General features: G+C 40.1%; 1 protein-coding gene across 3 annotated transcripts in view; it reads right to left on the reverse strand.

Moving 5' to 3' along the window:
- The window catches only part of SNX9 (sorting nexin 9), a 61,090-nt gene extending 40,012 nt beyond the window's left edge, over positions 1-21,078 (reverse strand). For 2 of the 3 annotated variants that reach the window (XM_040059669.2, XM_040059668.2), the window contains exons 1-3: positions 20,965-21,078; positions 2,915-3,001; positions 465-539 (exon numbers count right to left, since the gene is read on the reverse strand). In XM_040059669.2, coding sequence (XP_039915603.1) covers positions 465-539; positions 2,915-3,001; positions 20,965-20,976 — 174 coding nt within the window. In that variant the 5' untranslated portion in view covers positions 20,977-21,078. Of the gene's footprint in view, positions 1-464; positions 540-2,914; positions 3,002-20,436; positions 20,461-20,964 lie in introns of those variants that run through there. The other variant, XM_040059670.2, reaches the window with a different exon arrangement.
- Between the last annotated feature and the right edge of the window lie 941 nt (positions 21,079-22,019).

Below are 22,019 nucleotides of genomic sequence, written 5' to 3' on the forward strand. Positions count from 1 at the left end.
GAAAAGCTGAGTAGTGCCCAGATTTGGTAACCCACATCCTGAGCCCCAGAAATATGGCTCCATTCCAGACTTATGAGCATGTGGCAAGCCTGCCACAGCAACACCAGTGTAACCTGGCATTACTCATTTCACTTTCATATTTCTATCTTCAGAAAAAAACCCAAACCCCAGTTATTGGATTATGAGACCCCCCAAAACCCAAAGCATATTCAAAACAACTCATGTACTGCAGATCAGCAATATTTACTATAGAGAGCTTCCTGTTGCATTTCTTGGGAAAACACTAAGAAGCTCAGGAGCTTTGGAGCTCATATTTGCACTGGTTTCCAAAGCCAGCAACAATTGCCACAGTGAGATTAATATATTCCAAGTTTCTGTTTGAGCATTTCAGTCTGGTCAGCAAACCAGCAGATGGCCTTTTCAGTAGTTCTGCTTTATTAATGCAGAGCAGTGTAGTCACTTACCTCAACATAATCTGTTGGAACAAGTCCTCTCTCGCCTTGGCTGTTTTTTCCTTCTAACCAGCCTCCACCAACATCCTAAAAGAAGTAATATAGAAATAATTTTGCTAGACGGATCCCACAACATGCTTCAAACAGCTCAGCAGGAAGCATTGTCTTGCTATCAAATGTCAAATGCTCAGCAGGAAGCACTGTCTTGCTGTCAATGTCCAAAACACAGTTATGACTGTAACTGAACAAACTAGCTCAAAGCTGCTGAAGCAGCAGATACTCATTTAAACACACCACAGACTATGCTGGTTTTACACAGCTGTTCTGGACTTTAGATTTTTAACAAGCATGAAGGGAAAAATGGTTGATTTTTCAGCACTTTTGATCATTTATGAAACCACAGTCAACTCTCTGGCCACAAACTGCATAAAACCACAGCTATTATTATGTCAGTTTCAACGAATTAACTTTAATCAATAGACTATGAAGAAACAAGACTCAAAGAATTAAGCTGTTGGTGATACCTCTAAAATCTCTTTATTGAAGGTGCAGAGACATGTGATGGGTGAGAGCTATTAACCACAGAAATGTTAAGGCTATTCTCAAGATTAAAAGAGCCACATGCCACGTAAGATCTGGACTCATTCTTTCCGCTTCACATTTCTTTTCAGAGGCAGTCTTATGCTATTAGTTTAGAAAGAACTAACTGCAGTTCAGCTCTGATCTCAGTGGGACATCCTGATATTGTTTGAGGTTTTTTAAACACATACTCTACATACACTAAAAAAGCTCTGTAGACCTTTGCAGTTAAGTGAAGTTAATTCCTGGACAACATTATCTGGAATAAGCCAGCTCTGTTTTAAATCAAGCAATTTAGGGAATACATGGCTATATGTCACAGATGAAAATTGGAGACACAATGCTAGACAGCAATGAATTTTAGGTTTTCTTAATTTGCTTTTGAATTGATGTATTTGTTTATTCACAATTTTGTTCTTTCACTTCAAAATTTTATGTAATCCTGCACTTTACAGGCACTCCAATAAGGAGAAGCCTGCTTATGTATTCAAGAATTTATGTAGTAAAGATCAAGCAGTCAGTGAAATAACAACTCGCATTTATTTTTTCTTACATACCTAAAAGCTTAATACTCAAGAACACAAAGATAATTAGACATCTCAGATTATAAATTCAACTAGCTTGGTTAAACATTGCAAGAGCAATGATGTCTTGAGCCATATTTGCACTGCTACAATTAAAGCAATCATCCCTGGACTTGCCTGACTTAAGCTATTGCCATCTAAACTTAATGAATCAAAAAAGATCAAGAGGCTTTGTGGCAATTTATCATGGACAGCATAAAACAAAGTTTTATTTCATTTTGAGTATATTGCCTTAAGCCACAGATGTCTTGGTCAGTGAGAACTAGCTTAAAAGTGGTGATCTACTTATTTATATTTAGTCTTACTTTTGTGAAATGGCATTAAGCTCCCAAATTCACACAGTACACTATCCAAGAGGGTGCTGGCTCTATTAAATATCTGCTTCAAGAATTTAAGATCAGTAGAACTAAAATTTATCAGGATTACACATGACTAGGATCTTCAAAGAATTAAGTTTATTCTGCAGAATCCATGTATTTTATACAAATGGATAAATAAGACCTGGCTTCATGATCAGGTGGTTTTTGTTTTGTTTGTTTTAAAAGGCAAGTCTATCCACTAAGCCATATCATTACACAAAAATTAGTTGGTTCAAAGCAGAATCAACTAATACCTTGGTACCAAGGGTAAGAATTATATAGGAAAATTAAAGTACACAGAAATTCAAAATCTGTGAATGTCAGTGCTGAAAAGTCCTATTCATTTAACAAAGCGCTGATAGCATTGTGATTGCATTGTCACCACTTCTTCCCTATACCTTCTCCATATCTCTTTAATTAGGAAAGGACATAAAATTTCAGTAAAAAAATTTTGTTATGAGTTCTTTACCAAACCTGGAATGCTGAAGTCATTGACTAAGCAACTCAAAACCTAGAAGTGAGCTGGGTATCACATTTAAATGCAAGTGGCAAGCACCTGAAAGATTACAACCGCACAAAATGTGCGTACAAAGCACACAAAAATAGAGAAGGCATTCAGATGTAAAAGCTACCACCACCATTAGTTCCTTCCTCTTACTTGTTTCTCTGCTCTGCAAAGCTGAGCACGTTCCGAAGTGTGTGGGCACAGTTCGAGAAGGCCTCATCCCCCAAAATATTGCATTTGTTTCCACAAGATCTTTAGAAAATTCTTTGTAATCTTTTTGTTTGGTTGGGTTTTTTTGTTTGGTTTTGTTTTTCTAATTCTTCAGGGAAGGGAAGCCAGGGTTTTCAGATGTCACCAGCACCATTTTCCTTTCATCTGCTGGTAGAAGTAGGTCAGAAAAGTGCATTGAAGGCAATTCCATTTCAGTTTTCTTACCGGGTTGGTGATTGTGATGATCTCCCCTTCACTGACCGTCAGCTCATTGTTTCCAGGCTCAGCAGCAAAATCATACATAACACGAGCCTGTATGTGGAAAAGAATGTAACAGTGAGACTTCCAACTTATGTAGAAGATTTCATTAAGGAAGTATCAGCACAAATTATCCTTAACTTACAGAAACAGTAAGTGGGGTAAGGCTGAGTGTACAAAGAGCAAGTCAGCACATAGGAAGCTGACATTTCCTAGATTTGAACTGCAAACTCAACAGTAACAACAACTTTAAAAGATAAAAATCTCATTTGGAGCTTGTTGAAGATAATTTACCACAAGGATTGTTGTTCTCTGTCATGTCCAGAATTATATGTACAATGTTTTCCAGGGGAAGAAGAAAAGGTTTCTAACTTCAGCGAACTATTCAATTTCTTTTTCATACAAGACATATTGCACCTCCAATTTTGGGTAAAGGGAAGTAGTTCATAGAGCAAGCAATACAGAAAAAGAAAAGCAAGTAACTGCAGATTTAAGTAACTACTGCTGTGCATAAAAAGTAACATGTAAAATTATGTTTTGAGACTCTATATGAGAAGAACTATGCAAATGCAGAAACAAGCAGTGAGAGTAGGCTTGTTATATCTGGCATGAAGAGGGAGGGAAAAACAAAACCAACCTAATTTTCAAGTGTTTAGATACACAAAAGCTTTGCTGTGCACTGACTCTGCTATTACACTACATAAAGAAATGTTTGAAACATTTCATTTTACTAATAACATCATTCAGTGTACAGCAATGAGGTCCTTCTTGTACTTGGAGGATGAGGGGAAGGAAAAAAAAACCTAAGGAAAAAGTAATGTTTTCTGTCAAAGGAAACAATAAAATAATTTTTGTTGAAAGTAAGCTATGTGATAGGAAAAAAATACCACAAGACATTCACATCAAGTCTTGCCTGTCTCAAAACTGCAGGTTGTTATGATCCTCACCCAGACACAACTTCTTACATAAAACCAGTGGAAAACAGAGCTTCCCACCCCAGACGTTAATTTTATGAGTATCATGTAGAAATACTTCTGGCTGGTCAAAATATACTTCAGTGTAAATAAAAACAGAGCTGAGAAAAAAACCTCATGTTTCAGCTGTTCAGCTGACAAATTTAAACCCAAACCATGTGCACAACAAACCAAACACCTGGTCTTCTCCACTAGAGCAGCACAAAATTGCAGAAAACCGTGTGTCCGAAACACTCCCTGGCATGAAAAGTTTTCCCTTTCGAATGGAGGCTTTCAGCACTTTCAGATTATGCCATGCAAAACAGAGATGGAGAGAAAAAACTGTGTTTGATAATAACATTGACTGCTTTCTTTCCAGTAGCACATCTGGCCTCCATGGAAATATACGAATAAGCTGCCTTACTTTCCTGAAAAATGAACTGAAGAGAAGCAGTACACCTTTTGAAACACAAGAATATTCTAAGCAGGAGTGTGAAAAGCACCACGCTCCAGAGCTCTTCCCTCAGCAGTAGTAGATGGAGGTGTTGAACATGTCTTTTTTACAGCAGGTTACCAAAATTTATCCACTTTCTGCAACTCAATTTAACAGCACTCAGATGCTGAGCATCTGAATCATGGGAAAAGCAGCTTTCTTAACCAGGGAGACTTTTTAGCCTTTTTCAAGTAATACACCATAGTACCAAATTCTTACTTCTATTCACAGGAACGATGAGACTTTAGCAGGAAAAAGGCAACAGACAGATTTTACTGGCCTTCAGAAAAACTGGCAAACATCCCCAATAATGACCAGACTGGAAAGGTAAAATGTATTTCTGTCTAATAAAAGAACAGATGCAAATACTAGATTCACCTCATACAGCAGTGAAATAGAAGTTACTCAGGAAAAAAAATGGAATAATTCAGCTTGTAGAAAAGGAAAAAACCAAGAGATATACAGAATTTAATAGAGTCATTATGCCAAAGTCCACTTATTCACCTGCTCTGGATGCCTGTTTCAAAAGTTAGAAAAAGTAGTAAGCATGGAAAAAAATGACAAACCTTGCTAACTGGAGTTTGAGAAACTGAAAAATAAATTTAAAAAAAAATTGCAATGCTACAGAAATGGATTATTACAGAGTATTAAGAGTTTGAGGTACATCTGAAACCTGTGTATTGACATTTCAAATACATTCCTCATCTTCTTCTGCCAGTACTCTTCATTTCACCTGCACTTCTACGCTCACTTGCCTAGGCTGGAAATAAAGATCTTAAGAACCTTGGGCAAGTAAGCTTTAACACTACTCTCCTACTGTTGAGATTTAATGGGGGAAATAGTATAAACTCAACCAGTTCCAAAGAAGAACTAAGTGACTAAGTGCTTCTGCCCCAATTAGTAAGTGTATATTTAACGATGGAAACCCCCTAGCCTTTCCCCAGGCAGATACATCAGCCCCAAACCTATTTAAATTTCTGACAATCAGTTCCAAAATACTACAAAATGGAAAATGGTTTCACTTTCCAATAGTCTTTTTCCATCTTAGTGGCCATAAATATTGTGTACAAGTAGCAGATAGAACTTAAAAGATCTTTGCAACTCAATGCAAAATTGCAAATGGGCACGGAAAAAAAACACTTAACAAGAAAAGGATTTTAGCTCCTTGGCACTGCAATACACACACTGAATATTAGAGCTAAGCTTAGGGACACTTTGAATATTCATAAAGTGGGAATCTGTTATGAATTCCAGATCATGTAATGAACACCACAAAGAAAACTTATTAAAAACACAGCTTAGAAAAAAAAAACTTTGTAACTGTTGTGTTTCATATTTACTTCTGATCATACACAAAAGGATCAAACAGTCCAAGAACTAGAGGAACTTCAGAAATTAAAATATTTAGTTAGCAGAATAAAGGTCACTGCCTCATTTACAGAATACTGCAAACATGTAAGAAAGAAAGAACCATTACCAAATCTATTAATTACAAGAAAATTAATTTCTTCTACTGGATGTATGTATATCTCCCCTCTCCCACCAGCACCTCTGCTCCAAGATACAAATAGTTCAGGATTCTGAAGTTGTTTTGTCAGTTCTTTTGAGAAAAAAACCTGCTAACCCCAAAAGTTTTAACTGATTTCATTGACCAGAAAGCAGGCCTGATTGTTGTACTGTAAGCTACTGCCTCCTTTTGCTCAGGTGGCAACAGAGCATCTCCACTGGGAGTTTGGAACACATCCTGACGTTCATCTCATGCTCCCTCGTGTGAGGAAAGGCTGGCGTGGATTAAGCAGAACCCTGCCTCAGCACATGCCAAGAGGGAAAGGGCTCTGTGATCTGTGAGGGTGCATCTCTGCACCTCTGGCATATACTGTGGTTTCTCCAGAATGAGAGGGAGCCAGCAGTTTCCTCTACAAGTCCAAGATGGGGGAAATCAGTTAAGAGTTAAAGGAAAATTAGCTTTTCAGCAGTATGGGTATAGAAACTTAGATTGTAATAAAGAGAAACAAATAAAAAGGAAACTGGCAATTCTCAGTGTCATATCAGCATTCTTTGGAGTTGGTTCTGCCTGCTGTAGTTACACAATTGGACTGTAGTTTCCCAATTTACAGATTTACTAACTTACTACAGTGTGAAACCTCCCAACATCGAGAAGTTCTAAGCATTGCAATCAATAATCATTACTATCTTTTTAGAATTATGATAGAATCATGCCTAGGATATTAAAACACCAAAGATTCCCCACACTGAAAAGCAGTATATAGATTAGTGAAAGTATTATTTCTCTGCAGGCCTGGAACAGACTTAGTTTTTCTCCATTATTTTTGTCTGAGTTGAGTCTTTCCCTCTTCTTTCCATAATATTAAAAAACAAAAGTACAAAAATCCCAACAACAAAAAACCAAGAGCATTTGCCAACTTATTTCTGAAAGCAAATTTAAGACTGTGCAACTCTACCTGTCAGTGTTAAGGCTCTTTAGTGTAAATCGAGTGCGAAGAAGTTGCCTAGCAAAAGTAATTACAATAAATTTCCAATGAAAGGTTACACTGTTGCTTCACTAAGTTACTAGATTAAAATCCAAGATCTCTCCAGGCATCCCGATCCACTGGCTCCCGCTGCATACCCCCCAGAATCTTGAAAGAGGTGATAAAGCAACAGAAACACTTATTTCTCACAAGAAGAATCCTTCTACCTTTTCCACGATGTTTCACTCAAGGCTCAGATGGAAAAGCACCCTAGCCCGACACTGAACAATCACTTGCCTGCATTACAGTTCAGCTGCAGCAGGGCAGCTCTGCGGTGGAGAAGGACAGCGAAAGCCCCCGTGTATTCCCCCCGAGCCGTAAGCAGACAGGCTAACACCTAATGCACATCAGTTGCGCTCAGAGCAGCTTTTACAACAGCTTCCCTGCCTAAGCCTTCCTCTAGACGAATGATCAACAACCCACATAGACTGACTACTGGTTTTTCTTTAAGTTCACGCTTCTAAAGCAAAATGTTTCTGTAATGCTGGACTTCCTGACTGCAATGCAACAGCTCTGCATCAAAGTGTGCTTTACAGTACAAAAATTGGAGAAGCCCCTAAAAAATTGGACACACCTTTGAAAACGCTTTCCCTATGCACAGGACTTAATTTGTATTAGAAAGAGATCTAGTGTAACACCATAGAGTCATCTGTCTGAACCATGTGTTATAATTTAGGAAACACGTACCACAACTGCTTTTCTTGGTCAGCTGGCAGTGGCAGATAGTACAAAGGAAATATCCGTAGACGTTTCACAGCATGAAATTCCCATAACTGCACACAACTCACAGTTAGCACTTCAGCAGTTCAGTGCTTCAGCCACCCTGCACTGATCTTGCCAAGAGACAGGGATTCACAGGATTAAATTGCTTGGTGCCACTGTAAGAAATACAACTGCTGTATCACAGAAGCAAGATGGCAACACCTTATGCTGGTGGAAGCAGTTCCCATATTCACAGAAAGAGAATCAAATTCTGGATTTCTCTTTTGGGAAGAATACGAGGCAGGTAAGCGCAGGTTTCTCTGAAATGTGCATCTACTGGAAGAGCAGAAACCAAAATTTGGGAATTCTGGCAGAATGCCTTTTTTTTTTTTTTTTTTAAATAAAGTTAATAATTACCATCGGCTCTTAAACAGTCAAGTCCTCACTTTAAATGGCCATGTCAGTAAGAAGACTTGAATATTTCTTCTAGGACAGCAGCCTAAGCTTTTAGCTGGGATGAACAACAAAGGACTTTGGTCACCTCAAGTAACTCCAGCAACACATGTGGTATGAATAAACTTCAGAAAAGTTTGCTGCAAAAACTGCTTCAGTTAGTACAAATATTCTTCAGGAGGTCTAGTAAGCTTAAGTCTTTGAAATCCGCTGCTTGTGAACTACTGATAAGCAGTATGTTGGTTACACCTGGAAGACAGAAGAGGGAAATGCATTTATTTCTTCCCAGACTTCGTTATATTAGTTATCTTCTAAAAGTTTTTTGGATGTGGGTTTGGTTTTTGGTTTTTAATACAGTTTTTGATGAGGTTTCTTTCATTATTTTTTTTCCCCACATACATTATTTTTATAAGTAAAATATTCATCCTAAAGGGCAGTTCTAAGAGAACAAAACAGAAATGGCATAGCTGGGATACAGGTTGGAATCTCAGGATTAGAGAAATTAAGAAAGCAGAAAGAAAATAATAAAGACAAAAACCTAGCTGCAAATACATCAGAAATTAGCAGTTTCTTTGGATTACATCCAAAAGAATTGTTCTGAATGAAGCATTTAATCTAAAAAGTGACAATATTCTTCCACACAAAAGGCAAATAACTTAAAACTACTTTTGCATTTTCTTTTCTATACTTATCTTTCACAGCAGTTTGCCCTGTGATTACTGTATGTAAAAAACTACTGTTTTAGGTATTTTACTGCTTAGAACAAGTGCAAGACATCTGATTTGTTATCAGCTGAAGCAGAAGCCTTAAACCCCTCGCTGTCTCCACTGAGCCAGCGAAGCTCCAGGAAAGACACAGGGTAGGCATGGATCTAAATGACAGCTTAATGCCATTGTTTTGTCTCACCATTCACAAACAGACTACTTAAGCTGCCATGTTTTAATCAGTGCACCTTGGAAAAAACTCTCCACAGATCAAAACACATGCTAAGTCCCACTGTGGATATTATAGGGAATGCTGCAAGAAGTTTTAAATGGCTGGCGTCCAAAATGCTGAGAAAAACAGTAAGAATACAGGAATACAGACAGGAGCCCTGATGTCCTTCCCATCTCACAGGACGGAGGACACCAGCTTTCTTCCAACAGTGGCTAAACATTTAGGTAGATTTAATCATTTCCATACCCTTTATCCTGGAATCTAAGCTCGTTCAAAAGTTAAATGCCCCAAATCTGAAGAGATTTTCATTGCATCATCTGCAACATTGAATCACAGAATCATAGAATGGTTTGGGTTAGACAGACCTTAAAGATCATCTTGTTTCAACAGCCCTGCCATGGGCAGGGACACCTTACACTAGAACAGGCTGCTCACAGCCCACGCAGCCTGCCCTTGAAAGTATAAAAAATATTTATACCACTAATAAAGGAAACATCTGGGGCTATGATTTGACCAAAAAATGCCTTTTCATTTTAGTCCCTCTATCAAACTCAGTCAGAGCACAAGGCAAAGTGTGCATCTGGGTAGCCTATGCAGAAATGTCAAGTGGCTCTTCAAGTGCTATGACTCTCAGCCTGGAGTGGCAGCTACTCTCTGTCCTGCCTACAGTAAAGAAATGTCTAGATGTTCCTCTAAGAGGCTTTCCTAAGAGACAAGAAACAAACAAAAAATTGAAAATAGAAGCATAAGAGGACACAAGGGACACTGTCTTCTGAGACAGGCTCCTATAGAAACAGTACCCTAGGAATTCAAGAGATCATACATTATACTAGCAACTGCCAGTAAAGATTTAAGATTTAGATTAAGATTTACTATGAAGAAGAGGAGACACCAATGTTTATCCTTTTAATTAACATAAAGAAACTGGAAAAATATGTATATTGCTTGTATTGTGCTAGGCATCACTTCTTGTGCATGTGTTCTACAACATCTGCCTAGAAAACTAGCTTGAAGAAACTGGAACATTTTATACTATGATTTTATTAAATAATAAGTAAAAAATAAAACTCACTTGTTTAATTAAAACTTCCATATAGTATTACATTTCTTTTCAATACAATTTTGTTTTGCTTTCAGCAACATCAGAATTAAAGTAAACTAATCCAAAAAGTGGAACTAAGTTTGGTAAAGAACTCCACTTCTGGAGGAAGAGAGGTCACAATATTCGGGTATCATTACTCCAAGTTCCGTAACCAGCTGTAACTGCTGGATTGTCACATTGCTCTACAAATTCACATTAAAAATGTCTCTTGACCCGCTGGCTCACCTTCCTCTGAGCAATTTTTCAACTCTAAAATAAGTTCATTAGCCTGCAGCTAATCATTTGAAGTCAACAGTACTGACTATAAGCATATTAGAAGCAAATTAAACACAGACCAGAATCTAAGAAATGAGGACTTGCATAATTTCTTTCTGCTAGTAAAACATGATTGCAGGCAGATGCAGAACTCAGAAGCTGCATGTGCCTACAATATTTTAGGCAGGTATTTAATTAAGTATTTACACTGGATTAAAAGGTCTACCTAATATTGGAATTGATCACAAAGCATGAAGAGTTTCCAAAAAGTACACAGTCTGAAGCCTTTATAGGGTACAGGACAGGAATGCAATACTCAATTCCCACCAACATGCAGGTGGTTTAAACCACTGGCACTTCTAGAATTAGAATCAAAGTGTAATAAGCTTACCTTGAAACCATTTCTGTATGGTTTTGTGCTCTTCAGATCTATCACACAGGACCTCACAGTGTTGCTGAAAATCATTTTTTGGTCATGAAAGACAACCTGAACTCAGTTCAGTCCCACTCATTTTTATTACATATTTTTGATTCACATACCATGAGCTTCTTTACAGCTGTCTGTAAGCAAATATCAACACACCCCAAAGCCCACTGAAATGTGCTCCTGGCCAGCATTACAGGCAGAATGAGCACCAAGAACTTGCATTCAAGTGAATTCCTACACAGGAAGCCTCTTGTTCAACTCAAGCATCTGGGACTAAAAGTCATTGATGCAGAATGAGGTCTTAAATGGTTTTATGACTAAGATCTCTTAAAAGTGTGAGAGTATAACAGACCTTAAAATCTTAAGGTGTTAAAGCAAATTATAGCTTCTTTCCAGTTATAAGCCAGGTGGGTAGACAACCATACCACAGAGCATGAAAAAAGCAAAGAGAAACTGCAATGTTTTCCAGATTTATAGCAGTGCTTAAAAATGTTAAAGTCTGAGAATTACCTATAAGCAGTTCAGTGGTTTAAAAAAAAGCAGCATATTTTCAGAATAACTATCATACACTATTAAAAGAGATGCTTGGTTACATTTTGGTGCGTTCATACTGATTTATTTATGGGATATTGTCAGACCCAAGAACAAAATATCCATGCACCCAAGCAATACTGAAGCAAGGGAAATTCAGTTGCAGAAATACATTCAAGACACCCATGTGATTTAGAGATATTTCCAAATACTGACTCAGACACTCCCCTGAATCATATCTCAGCTTTCAGTTGGGTTAAGCACCTGAAAAGCTTTTTTCTTGTTTAAAACATTAAAACTACTTATCAGTTTAAAATGTACTGCAAAACTTCTACCATGAGTGAGGAGGCTCCAGTGATATCAGACCTTTTTCAGAATCAATTTACTGTACTGCTCCAAGTGCCCAGCCTTCCCCATGTTTTCCTTTCTGAATACCAACGTTTTCCAGATCCTCAGATAAAATGGGGATTCAACAATTTTGAATTTGAGAACATTAATTCCAGTTTCACCACGACTGGGAAATAATAAATGCAGCAAGTACAGAATGGGTTTGTATTTATGGATGTCTGGCAGGATGCACTTATCTCAAGTGTGATTAAAATCTATGCCTAGATTAATCACTACTGTGTCTCTGAAATCAAACTGCAACACTTGCAACTGTTTGCTGAACCAATATTTAATGGTGTGTTTCAGAAGCCTGCTGTGCCAAGTCCCCTGATGTTTGCCTGAAACTTTAGGGCCACCACTGTCGCACCCTCACAGTTCTATCCCCAAAGAACAAAGCCAGTAAGATGTGAAGGTTTCAGAAAATGCCAACAACATTCCCCAGAAAAATTGCCACATTGTGACCTACTCATTAAGATAGCTTGCAGTCACACAATAGCGCGGCCTCTAGAGAGCAGAGATTAGAAAAAAACCAGTAATCATCCTAATAACTGGAGAGGCACAAAGTTTTGCTAAGGTTATCTAATGAATTTCAAGCCCTTTCAGACTCAGCACACCATTGTGGATCCCGATGTACCACATGCACAGGCCACTCCAGAAGCAAATGAATACCTGGCAAAGCAAACTAAGCGCACGTTAAAATGATGCTACTTCAAATACAACTTAACCCATAAAATACAGAATGGAACAGCTGTACCACTCTGAAGTCCCAAACACCAGTAAATACTAATAGGAAAATGTGCTCAATAGCATGCGCACTGAAAGCAGCTGGGAAGGAATCTGAAACACAGCAGGATGAGCCCTCCACATGGAATTCTGCTAAATTCTGTTACATTAACCAATAATGTTTTTTCATCTCTTAGTTCTCATTAGAAACACTATTTTGTGAAAGCCTGCATTTCCTTTTATTTTAGGAACACAAGTGAAGAAACTGTTAGACCAACATAAATGCATTAGCATTTTATCAGAGGAAGCTTCTTTGCTCTAGAAATGGGCAAGGTTCACATTTTTTGAGGTTCTAAAGTATCCAAGCCTACAGCTTTTAGGCTTTTATTTTAGGCTTTTCTATTGGCAGTGTAGAAAAGTACAAGACCCTGTAAGGTTCCAAACTTTATTTCATGATAAATGGCAGCTCAAATAAGCAAACCTCAGTCATTAGACCTGGCCAGAGAACACCCAGCACTAGAACTGGATATTAATGACCTGCAATTTAAAGCAATGTGCACTTTAGCAGTGTCAGTATATCCCACTTTAAGACAAAGAGTTAGAAAAAGAAGAAAAATATTGCCTGGACAGATGCATTTGATTTAAAACAAACAAAAAACCAAACCTCACCAAGAGATATAATGAATGACAGAACTGGATTAAGTCATGCAACATTTAAAGTTTGACAGAACACCTCACAAACTTTTCTTGTACCAGCAACCTTTACAGTGACAAAAAGCATCAAAGAAGTCTGAAAAGAAAGTTAGAACTTATGCTTCCTTATGAATTACTAGAAAATTTGGCAGCTTGACAGAATGTGACAGAGCTGTTGATAAGAAAATTGCAATTCAACAATCTTCATACAAACTTCCAAGACCGTGGTCTCATTATCTGCAGCAAGGAAGATGCTTAATTTTGTACTCCACGAGCAATCATTTTCATAAGAAAAATATAGGGCTACTAAGGAAGGAAATTACAGTACTGCTGAAAGGAATGTGCTGTGACTAGGTAAGCACTAATTACATTATATTATCATACATAATTGCAACATTCAGTTACTGAATTAAACTTTGACCCCCCCAAAAGAGAACAAATGCAGCAGAGGAAATAAAACATTTAAGCTTCACTCACTAATCTGATGAAGCTGTAAGGTGAAGCACCTCATCAGTCATTGCCTTACTGCTGCAGAAAGATGAATTGTACAGGCTCTTTGGGCAATACTAGGATTTAAATAAGAACTGGGGAAAAAAATAAATGTAATAGCCTTATATAAATTGTTTTTCTTCTGGAAACCACTTACATGATCACCATAGAGAAAAAAAACCCCAACCCTGTCATACAGAAGGGAGGTACAGTTTAAAGCTATTCTAAGAAAATTTTTATAGCTGTTCTTGCAAATTAGCCATTTTGTTCTATCAACCAGGAAAGCAAACACTTTGCTTGAATTGAGATGACAACTTATTTTTGCTCTGAACGTTGAGAACTGCAGTCTCAGAAGGCTGGGAAAAGCAAAGCAAGTCCAAAATCTACTGTGTTTAAACAGAGATACCATATGAATACACAAAATAAAAGCACAACAGTTCCCTTGCCAAGGAGGAGCAGATGGCAACTCAGAGCAGAAGTCAGTAACTCAATGACAAGTCATAAGAAATAAGACCCATCAACCAGTTCTTCACTAGTCCCCACTGTTTTACAAGAGTGGGACTGAACGATTTCACCTGGGCAAGTCCCACTTGCAGAAAGCCCGAGCAAGACGTGGCTGCCTCTCCCCAGAAGCAGCTGTTTTGCTTGGACTCCCCAGAGACCTCCCACAAGCTGCACTGCCCACCTTCTCACCACCTCCTCCTCCTTCCAGCCACCTATTTTGCACATTGGAAACCCCTCCTGTACAGTGGCTTCCTTTAAAGGGCAGGGCCTGGGGGAAGAGCTGCTCCAAAATACCGGAGGAAATAGAGCTTTTACCCACAAAAAACATGTTCATACAGAGTGGCTGGTTTGACTTTACCCTGCACACTCGTATGAGCACGCACCCTGTTAGCAGCAATGCCCAGGATGGCTCCTGTGCCCTTCATTCCATGCCATGTCCCAAACATCTCCTCACGGCTACACAACAGCTGGAGCAGGCTGCGTAAGGGCAGCTCCCTACAGGAAGAGCTATTCCTTGTGCCCTTCTCCCCTTACCACAGGTCTCACAGACAACTATCTGTCAAAGTTAAATGAATGATTCTGAACTTAATTTTTTTTTAATTTTAATTTTTATTTTATTGTATTTTTTTTAATTGTTGACAGAGATTTCCTATTCATACGAAGCTCAAAGATAAAGACTGTTTTGGGAAAAAAGTGATAAGGCTCAGAGTTCAAATTAAATTTTCCAGTAAGCAATATGCCTTTTTTTTTTTTTCCTCTCTTCAGCAGCACTTGAATTTTGCTTATTGGACTACTACAAGATTGCTCTGTTGTTTGAACTTTCTGTTACTTAGGAAGCTCCTTTCCCATCATAAACTGCTGAGAAAGCAGGAATACAACTAAAGAAAACAAAAGCACAGGCTTTGATTTTCAGCCCTCAGAGAAGTGTAAAGTGAATTTGGATTAAATTGTAATCGTGACACACACTTTGAAATAGAAGAGGTTTAGCTTTAAATGTTGAACACTGCAATAGCTATTTACTTGAAATAATTCTAGATATCTAAATGGCTCATCTGCCCTACTGCAGGGCTGGTTGAAACAAATCACTCCCACAATGTTACAGTCTCTTCTCTATTACCTGCTTTTAAAATGTTTTGCAAGACTCCTTCTGACACCATCAGTGTTACAATTGCTTGTAAATTTAATACAGGAGGGAACCCACATACTTGAAGTGGCAAAATTCTCCAAAGTATTTTTACCTTGGTGATCTCTGTAAACTCTGAAATTTGCTAGGTGCCCTGATCAAATAAGGAGGGTTTATTGAATACCCACACACTCTTCCAGGAGTTTTTTCAAGACCTGAAAATCTGAGGAGGAAGACAATTCAGCAGAAAATCTTGAAAGAATGCAATAAAATAAACCTTTTTACAAAGTTACAGTTAACTGTAAAGCCTCGTGGCTGAAATAATACCAGTATACAGAGAAATTCTACCAGAGTGAAAACCTGAAACTCTGAATCTATAAACCAGATGTAGCTTATGACACCTGATACCAGACTTCCTTCTCTTTGGCTGCTGTAATCATGTTTTTAAATGATGACCTCTGGTAAAGAGTCTCTGATGACTCAATGCCTAGGTGCTCAAAATAACTTTGAAAAACTGAGTCAGAGGAATCATTACTCAAGCATAACATCACACAGAATCTTACCAGCTTTCCAGCACAGAAGTGAGAAGGCTTGGACTGCTAATTGCTGCAATGTAACATAAATCATGTATCATTGAAGACCATAAGGCCAGACAGAAAGACAGAAGAACAGAAAACTTATCCTCATTAAATAACTGTATCAGTTCTCCTGCTCATCCTAACATCTCACTCCTCCAATAGGTCAGGAATCTGTGATTAATCTGCATTTTCACCTTCTCTAGTCATCTTGTTGCCCCTTAAACCACCAAACCAAAAAAATCTAAAAAGCCCCAGGAAGTATCACCACATCTACTTAATGCGAGCCTAAAAAACTCAAACAACATTTCACATGATTAGACCATAAAATCAAAATTATTACTTCACCTAATTAATTTTGTTCCTACAAAATCACATCCTACATATATATATCAGCTCTGATCTCATGTTTTGTATTATGACTTGTTTTGCTGAATTTAAATAATGGAACATGTGGAATGGATTATAACATGATCAGCATAGTAGAGGATCACCCCAACTCACAGATGTGTTAAGATTTATTAACTGAATCTTCCCTTATCTTCCCTTAAGATGAGATTTACGAGAGGAATCTACTTCCAAAGTTAGGACAATGCAGAACACAAATGCAAACACAAAGTCTGGGTATTTTGGAGGGTTTAGCAAAGAGGGATGCTTCACTTCCCAGATGCAATCAGAACTAAGAATTGTGTCTGACCAATTCATGATGCGAACATATAGATCAGTGATGGTATAAAGGAAAATGTGGAAGTTTTTGGGAAGCCTTATACTGCTGAGAACAATAGAGAATGAAAAAGAGGAAATGAAGGATACACACTTAGGTGTAATGATCTGTAAGAATAATGTGTTGTTACCTTCCCCTACCTGAAATTTTCATATGCAAATCATGACTTCCCTTACCACAAGAACCTTGCTGAATTCAACTATACCTGGCCGGCAACATTCACAAGAGAAAATCCAACATAATTAGATGGGCAAAAAAGCCTTGAACAGCATTTCCATATTTTAGAAGTGCTGTTAAATTGTATCTTCTTTAAAGAGCAGAATATTTAGTCTAAGCTTTCATCTCAAGGGACTTCTTCCCACAAAAAAGGCCTCAGTCCTAAAATCAGAACCAGATAAATGAGCCCTCAAAGTAGACAAACCATTCAACAATCAGGAACATAATAGTGGGATACAAGTGCCCCTAAAGTCATAAAGAAAAAAGCTGTTGGTATTGACAGTAAAAGTCAATAAGAGGGGCCTAACTTTAGGAAGCTTATCAACAGCGGCTTTATAAAATACCACTCTTGGGAAAGCAATGTCACAGACATCAATGATGTTACACCAATAAATCAGGTAATAGTTTCAACTCCTAAATTAAAACTCTCAGCACGTGTTAGCAGCACAGACTCCAGAAGAACTGGAAGAACGGTCTTGCGCAAAGCCTATCCAGTTCCCTCAATAACATCACTTCCTTCCGAAATCAGGGCTTAACAAATGGCGAAACATTGGCCTTTTCAAGAAAAGGACTTGCCTACATTTAAAAATAATAAATAAGTTTAAAAATAGGCCAAGGTAGGGAGAACGTTGTTTTAAAGCCAGCATCTTGCTTCCTGACATTTCTAGCTTTCTCAATTCAATGAAGCTCAAAAACAAAAGAAAGGACATGAGTAAAGCTGGGACTTGGCAAACTCTAGTGGGAAAAGAATAGGAAAGGCCAAAGAAATCACGAAGGAACACACAGAAGGATGACAATCTCATCTGTAGCTTTTGTAAGCAACTGTGATGGAAATACATTTACCAAACTGCATCTTCCTTGTGACCAAGTTTTGGAAATGTTTTAGGCTCAGGCACTTTCTGCCATCATTTTTGACAGTTAAAAAATAAGGAATTAGTAAGTTTAACTATGCTTCTGAAGGAAGCATCCAAAATAAAAGTATCTAGCTTAAATTATCGGTTCTTCAATGTGGACATGAAATTGCTTTACCTCTGAAGTCGAGTTCAGCTAAATAACTGTGAAACTCTAGAAGTCTCCTAAACAATCATCTTTTTTTCTTATTTTGATAGGGTTTAACATTTGTTTCAGTTTGTGGAGCACATATCCTTGAGCAAACCACAAAATCCACTGCCAAGCTACAGTACAAAAGAACTGCCTCCAGAAGCCTCAGATCCTCCATTTCCCATTTATATTTCCACTCTTCTCCATGGAAGTCTCTCCCTCCCAACTATACCACCCCACCCAGCCTTCTGTATCAGCTCTGAGCAAACTTTCAACTACTTCAACTACTGGAGAAATGACCCCGCTGTTTCCATTCAGTGAATATTTTTGCTATTTCAGCAACTTGCTGTGGCTAAAAACAGGCCTGACAAGCGTTGGAGTAGACTCCTGGGATGTACATACAGCATGGGATGAGGAGCAAGAAAGGAGGATCAATGGCCACCGCTAGTTTAGCTCACAACATCAGACACAACCTCGACAGCCTTCAGAGTGCTTAAGGCCCACAGCCACCCTGACCTGTTCCGACAGAAGATTCCCTACCAAGCTGCCAGCTAACAAATATGCTAGGGAAGCATCAGTAAAGGCTCCTTGTATGAAAATAGTCGTCCTTTCCCCTAAAAGCTTTTATTGTTTCAATAAGAAATGCATTGATTTTGAATGGTACAGAGAAGAGCTAGCACATTACACAACTGTATACCACGTCTTCATATAGGAAAACTCTAGGAATTTAATTGCTGTGGTTTATCAAAGTGGGAGAAAGAAAACTGGCCAAGAATTACAAGCTAGCTGTGGAAGAAATCCCTATTTGCATCCTCCATCCTCACAAAATCTAACACCTTGATTCAAGCATTTGTAAATCTTGTAGAGAAAATGATAAAGCTGGGCAAGTCCAGATTCAAAAGAAAGAAGCATCAACAGCAAGAGAGGTGATGGTCTAAAAACAAACAAAAAGACAGAATGGATTTGCCATCATTCAAATCAAGACTGAATTTGCCCCCAGCCTTCCTTGGGAAGTATATTCTAGTTTAAACAGGAATCAATTCAGGAAGCACTAACAGCCCGTGCAGCACAGGCCAGGCCAGACTGTTAGTCATCCTCATCAGCCATATAGGATTTGACACCATTAAAGTTCAAAAAATTCATACTCCAGACAACTATTTACAGTTTGGTTTTGTTAACATTTCATGTACAATACAAATAAATACACCTTGCTTATTTCTTTCAAAAAGAGGCAATTTGTGAAGGAGCAAAAGCAGAAGGTGAGTAATTAGTTTACAATTTAAAGAACAAAATTTGCTTTCCAAATGAAATGGTGACTGGTCAGTTGGCTGAGCTCCTAAAAACTGTTTTTTCAGCCAGTTACTCCCTTACACTGCTCAAAAAAAACCCCAGTGTATCCTTTACTATAGCTGATGTTAGCACAACGTGAACAAAATAAAATCCAAAACAGGGCGGTTTGCAGAGTGGTACCCATCTCCTGGGTAGAGCTCACAGAAAATAAAGTAAGTTTCTCTTCAGTACTGCTCACAGCTACCAGCATAACAAAATAATAGCAATAAAATGCCAGCTCTTTCCTGACTACCACTTATCAATTTTAGCCTTCAGATTAAAGAACATTACCATAGCTTGCAATGCGTAGAATGAAAAAAACCAAAAAACCACTGCACCACCTGATTTCAAGCCAGTCTGGGTTAGGAAGTCAGAAATTATACACCCTTCCATCTGGGGCCGTAATGTCTCCAAAAAATATTTAAAGAAAAGCAAAGTGAAAGTTTCCAAATGTATGAATAAAATGGATCATGTGTTTGGCACAGAACACAGGCTCCCATGAGGATACCACATTTTAAAGTGAGCAGAGAAACAGTAAACTGGTTTAGTACAGTATCTACCAAACATACTGTGTATTATGTAGTATATACACACCAGAGGTAATTTTCTTGCCACCTGCAATAGAGTTACTAACAAATATTCATACACACATCCCATGAATTACTGGAACCCACCAATGTTAAATCCAAGTCCATCAACAATATTCTAAAAGCTCAAAAGAAACATAAATTTTACTATATTTACTATATTCGTGGTATTTTTAAACTGCCTAAGTGATTTTGAAACCTAAAATCAAGTTCTCCGTGCTTGGGAAAAAGTTTATTCAAACATGAGCCACCATCAGCTTACATGGTTATAGAGACAGCTACTTATACATTAAATCTGACACATTCAAGATGTGGAATTTCTTCAGCACTGAGAAGCACAACATAAATAGTGCACTGCGTGAGAACCGCCTCAGTAAAAGGAAATTTTTTAAACTGCTGGCCAAGCTAATGGAATCAGGTGACTCAAAGTAATACTTCAAATACCAAAAAAGTCTTCCTGAGATAGTGAGATAAGTCACAGATGAGTTGCTGGCGCATGTTAACTCACACCTACACAAGCAGAGATGCTTTCATCAACCAATATAGTAAACAAATATTGTTTATTTAGAAAGAGGCCGCTTTCAGATAGGATGGGCTAATTTTGACAGCTGCATTACCAGCAGATACTGTTGAAGAACTGAGCAAAATCATTTAACTTCCTGTCTTTTTTTTTTTTTTTTTTTTTTTTTTTTCCTTGTGTAAAATCAGAGCTTACTCTTAAGAGGTCGCACAGTGTGGACTCTGGGCTCCCACCAGAGACGCGGCACAGCCACCCCCGGATGGCACCGAGGGAGGGGGTCAGCATCAGCCGCCCTGACGCGCCGGGGGCGAGCGGGCCGGGCCGGCGGGGCCCGCCGGTGGCCGAGGCCTCTCCCACCGCCCCGCCGCTCCCCGGGCTCGCTGGAAGCGGGGCAAGGGGCGCCCGGGCTGCAGGAGGGGCACCCTCGGCCTCCGGCAGCTCTTCGACCCTACGGTCGTCCCGCCGAGGAGCGGGGACGGAAGGGCGCAAACACCGCAGAAAAGCAACTTTCCTCCGCCCCGGCGTCCAGCGGCGCCCAGGCCCGAGCGCGGCGCTCCCTCCGTCCCTCCCTCGGCCGGGGCCAAGGGGCAATGTCCGGGGAGGGACCGGCTCCCCCGAGCCCCGGCACGAAGCCCGTCCGCCCGGGACCCCCGCCCGCCCGGCCGGGGCCGCCGGCGCAGAGGGCTCCCCGGCGCCGCCTCCCGACCCCCGGGCGCTGCTCACCTTGGTGGCCATGGCGCTGCCGGCGCGGGCTGCGCTGCCGCTCTGCCCTCCCTGGCTCTCTCCCTGCCTCTCTCCGTGCCGCGGCTGCTCGGTCGGTCGGTCGGTGTGGCCGGCCCGCCCGCCGTCGCCGCTGGGCCGCGCAGGCGGCTCCTCCTCAGCGTCCCCGGCCGCCGCCTCCTGGGGGCCGCTGTGCGGCTCAGCAGCCAAGCGCCGGCGCTGGGCAGGCGGGGGCTGGTGTGGCCGCGATACCCCCGCCTGGGCCGCCCTTTCCGCCGGCTCGGCTCGGCACCCGGGAGCAGTGGCGGGGCTGTCTGGCCGCAGCCTTTCCGTCAGGGCCGGGGTGAGGGAGGCACCCGCTGCGCCGCGGTGATCCCCGGCGGAGCCGCCCCGGCCGGTCCCGGAGGCGATGGGGGCGGGCGGACGGACCTTGCCCACCCCCAGTGCCGCCAAGGGCTTTGCTTTGTAGCCGGAGTTTGGCCTCAAATTCTCGCTCGCGTGGGGGAGAGAGCCCGCAGGAAGGCGTTATGTACCCCTCGGGTGCCTTTGAACGGAAATTTCAAAGCAACCATACAGAAAGGAAAGCGATTTTTTCCTCGGCCAGGCTCCATCCACGGCTGTCAGGGCGGTGAACGGACCTTGGTGTACAGCAGTTATGGGCAGCAGTTGAAAGCATTGGGGAGCTGCTCAAGGTCGGTAGTATTCCTGTTGGGCGCTCTATGACTGTCGTGAAAACTACCCGCTACCCCACTTGACTTCCAGCCTGCGGGAGAGATGAGATGGGAGGCTAAAACAAAGGGAATTTGAAAATACAGCGGTAGTGATCATGCGAGGTACCACACCGTCCAAAAAGTGCAGCCTCTTGTTGGAAGTATAGTGGTTGGCCTGGAATCAGGAGACCTTTCTTTTCTGTTGAAGGAAATGCACAGCTTAATTGTGAGCTTGAGCCCTAGGAAGCAGGTAGGCGGAATGGAAACTGCATAGAACTCTACATCTCCTTGCCCATAGAATTACAAGCTTTTTTTTTTTTTTTTTTTTTTTTTTTTTTTTTTTTTTTT

This window comes from Hirundo rustica, chromosome 3 (assembly GCF_015227805.2).
Source record: "Hirundo rustica isolate bHirRus1 chromosome 3, bHirRus1.pri.v3, whole genome shotgun sequence".
NCBI lineage: Eukaryota > Metazoa > Chordata > Aves > Passeriformes > Hirundinidae > Hirundo > Hirundo rustica.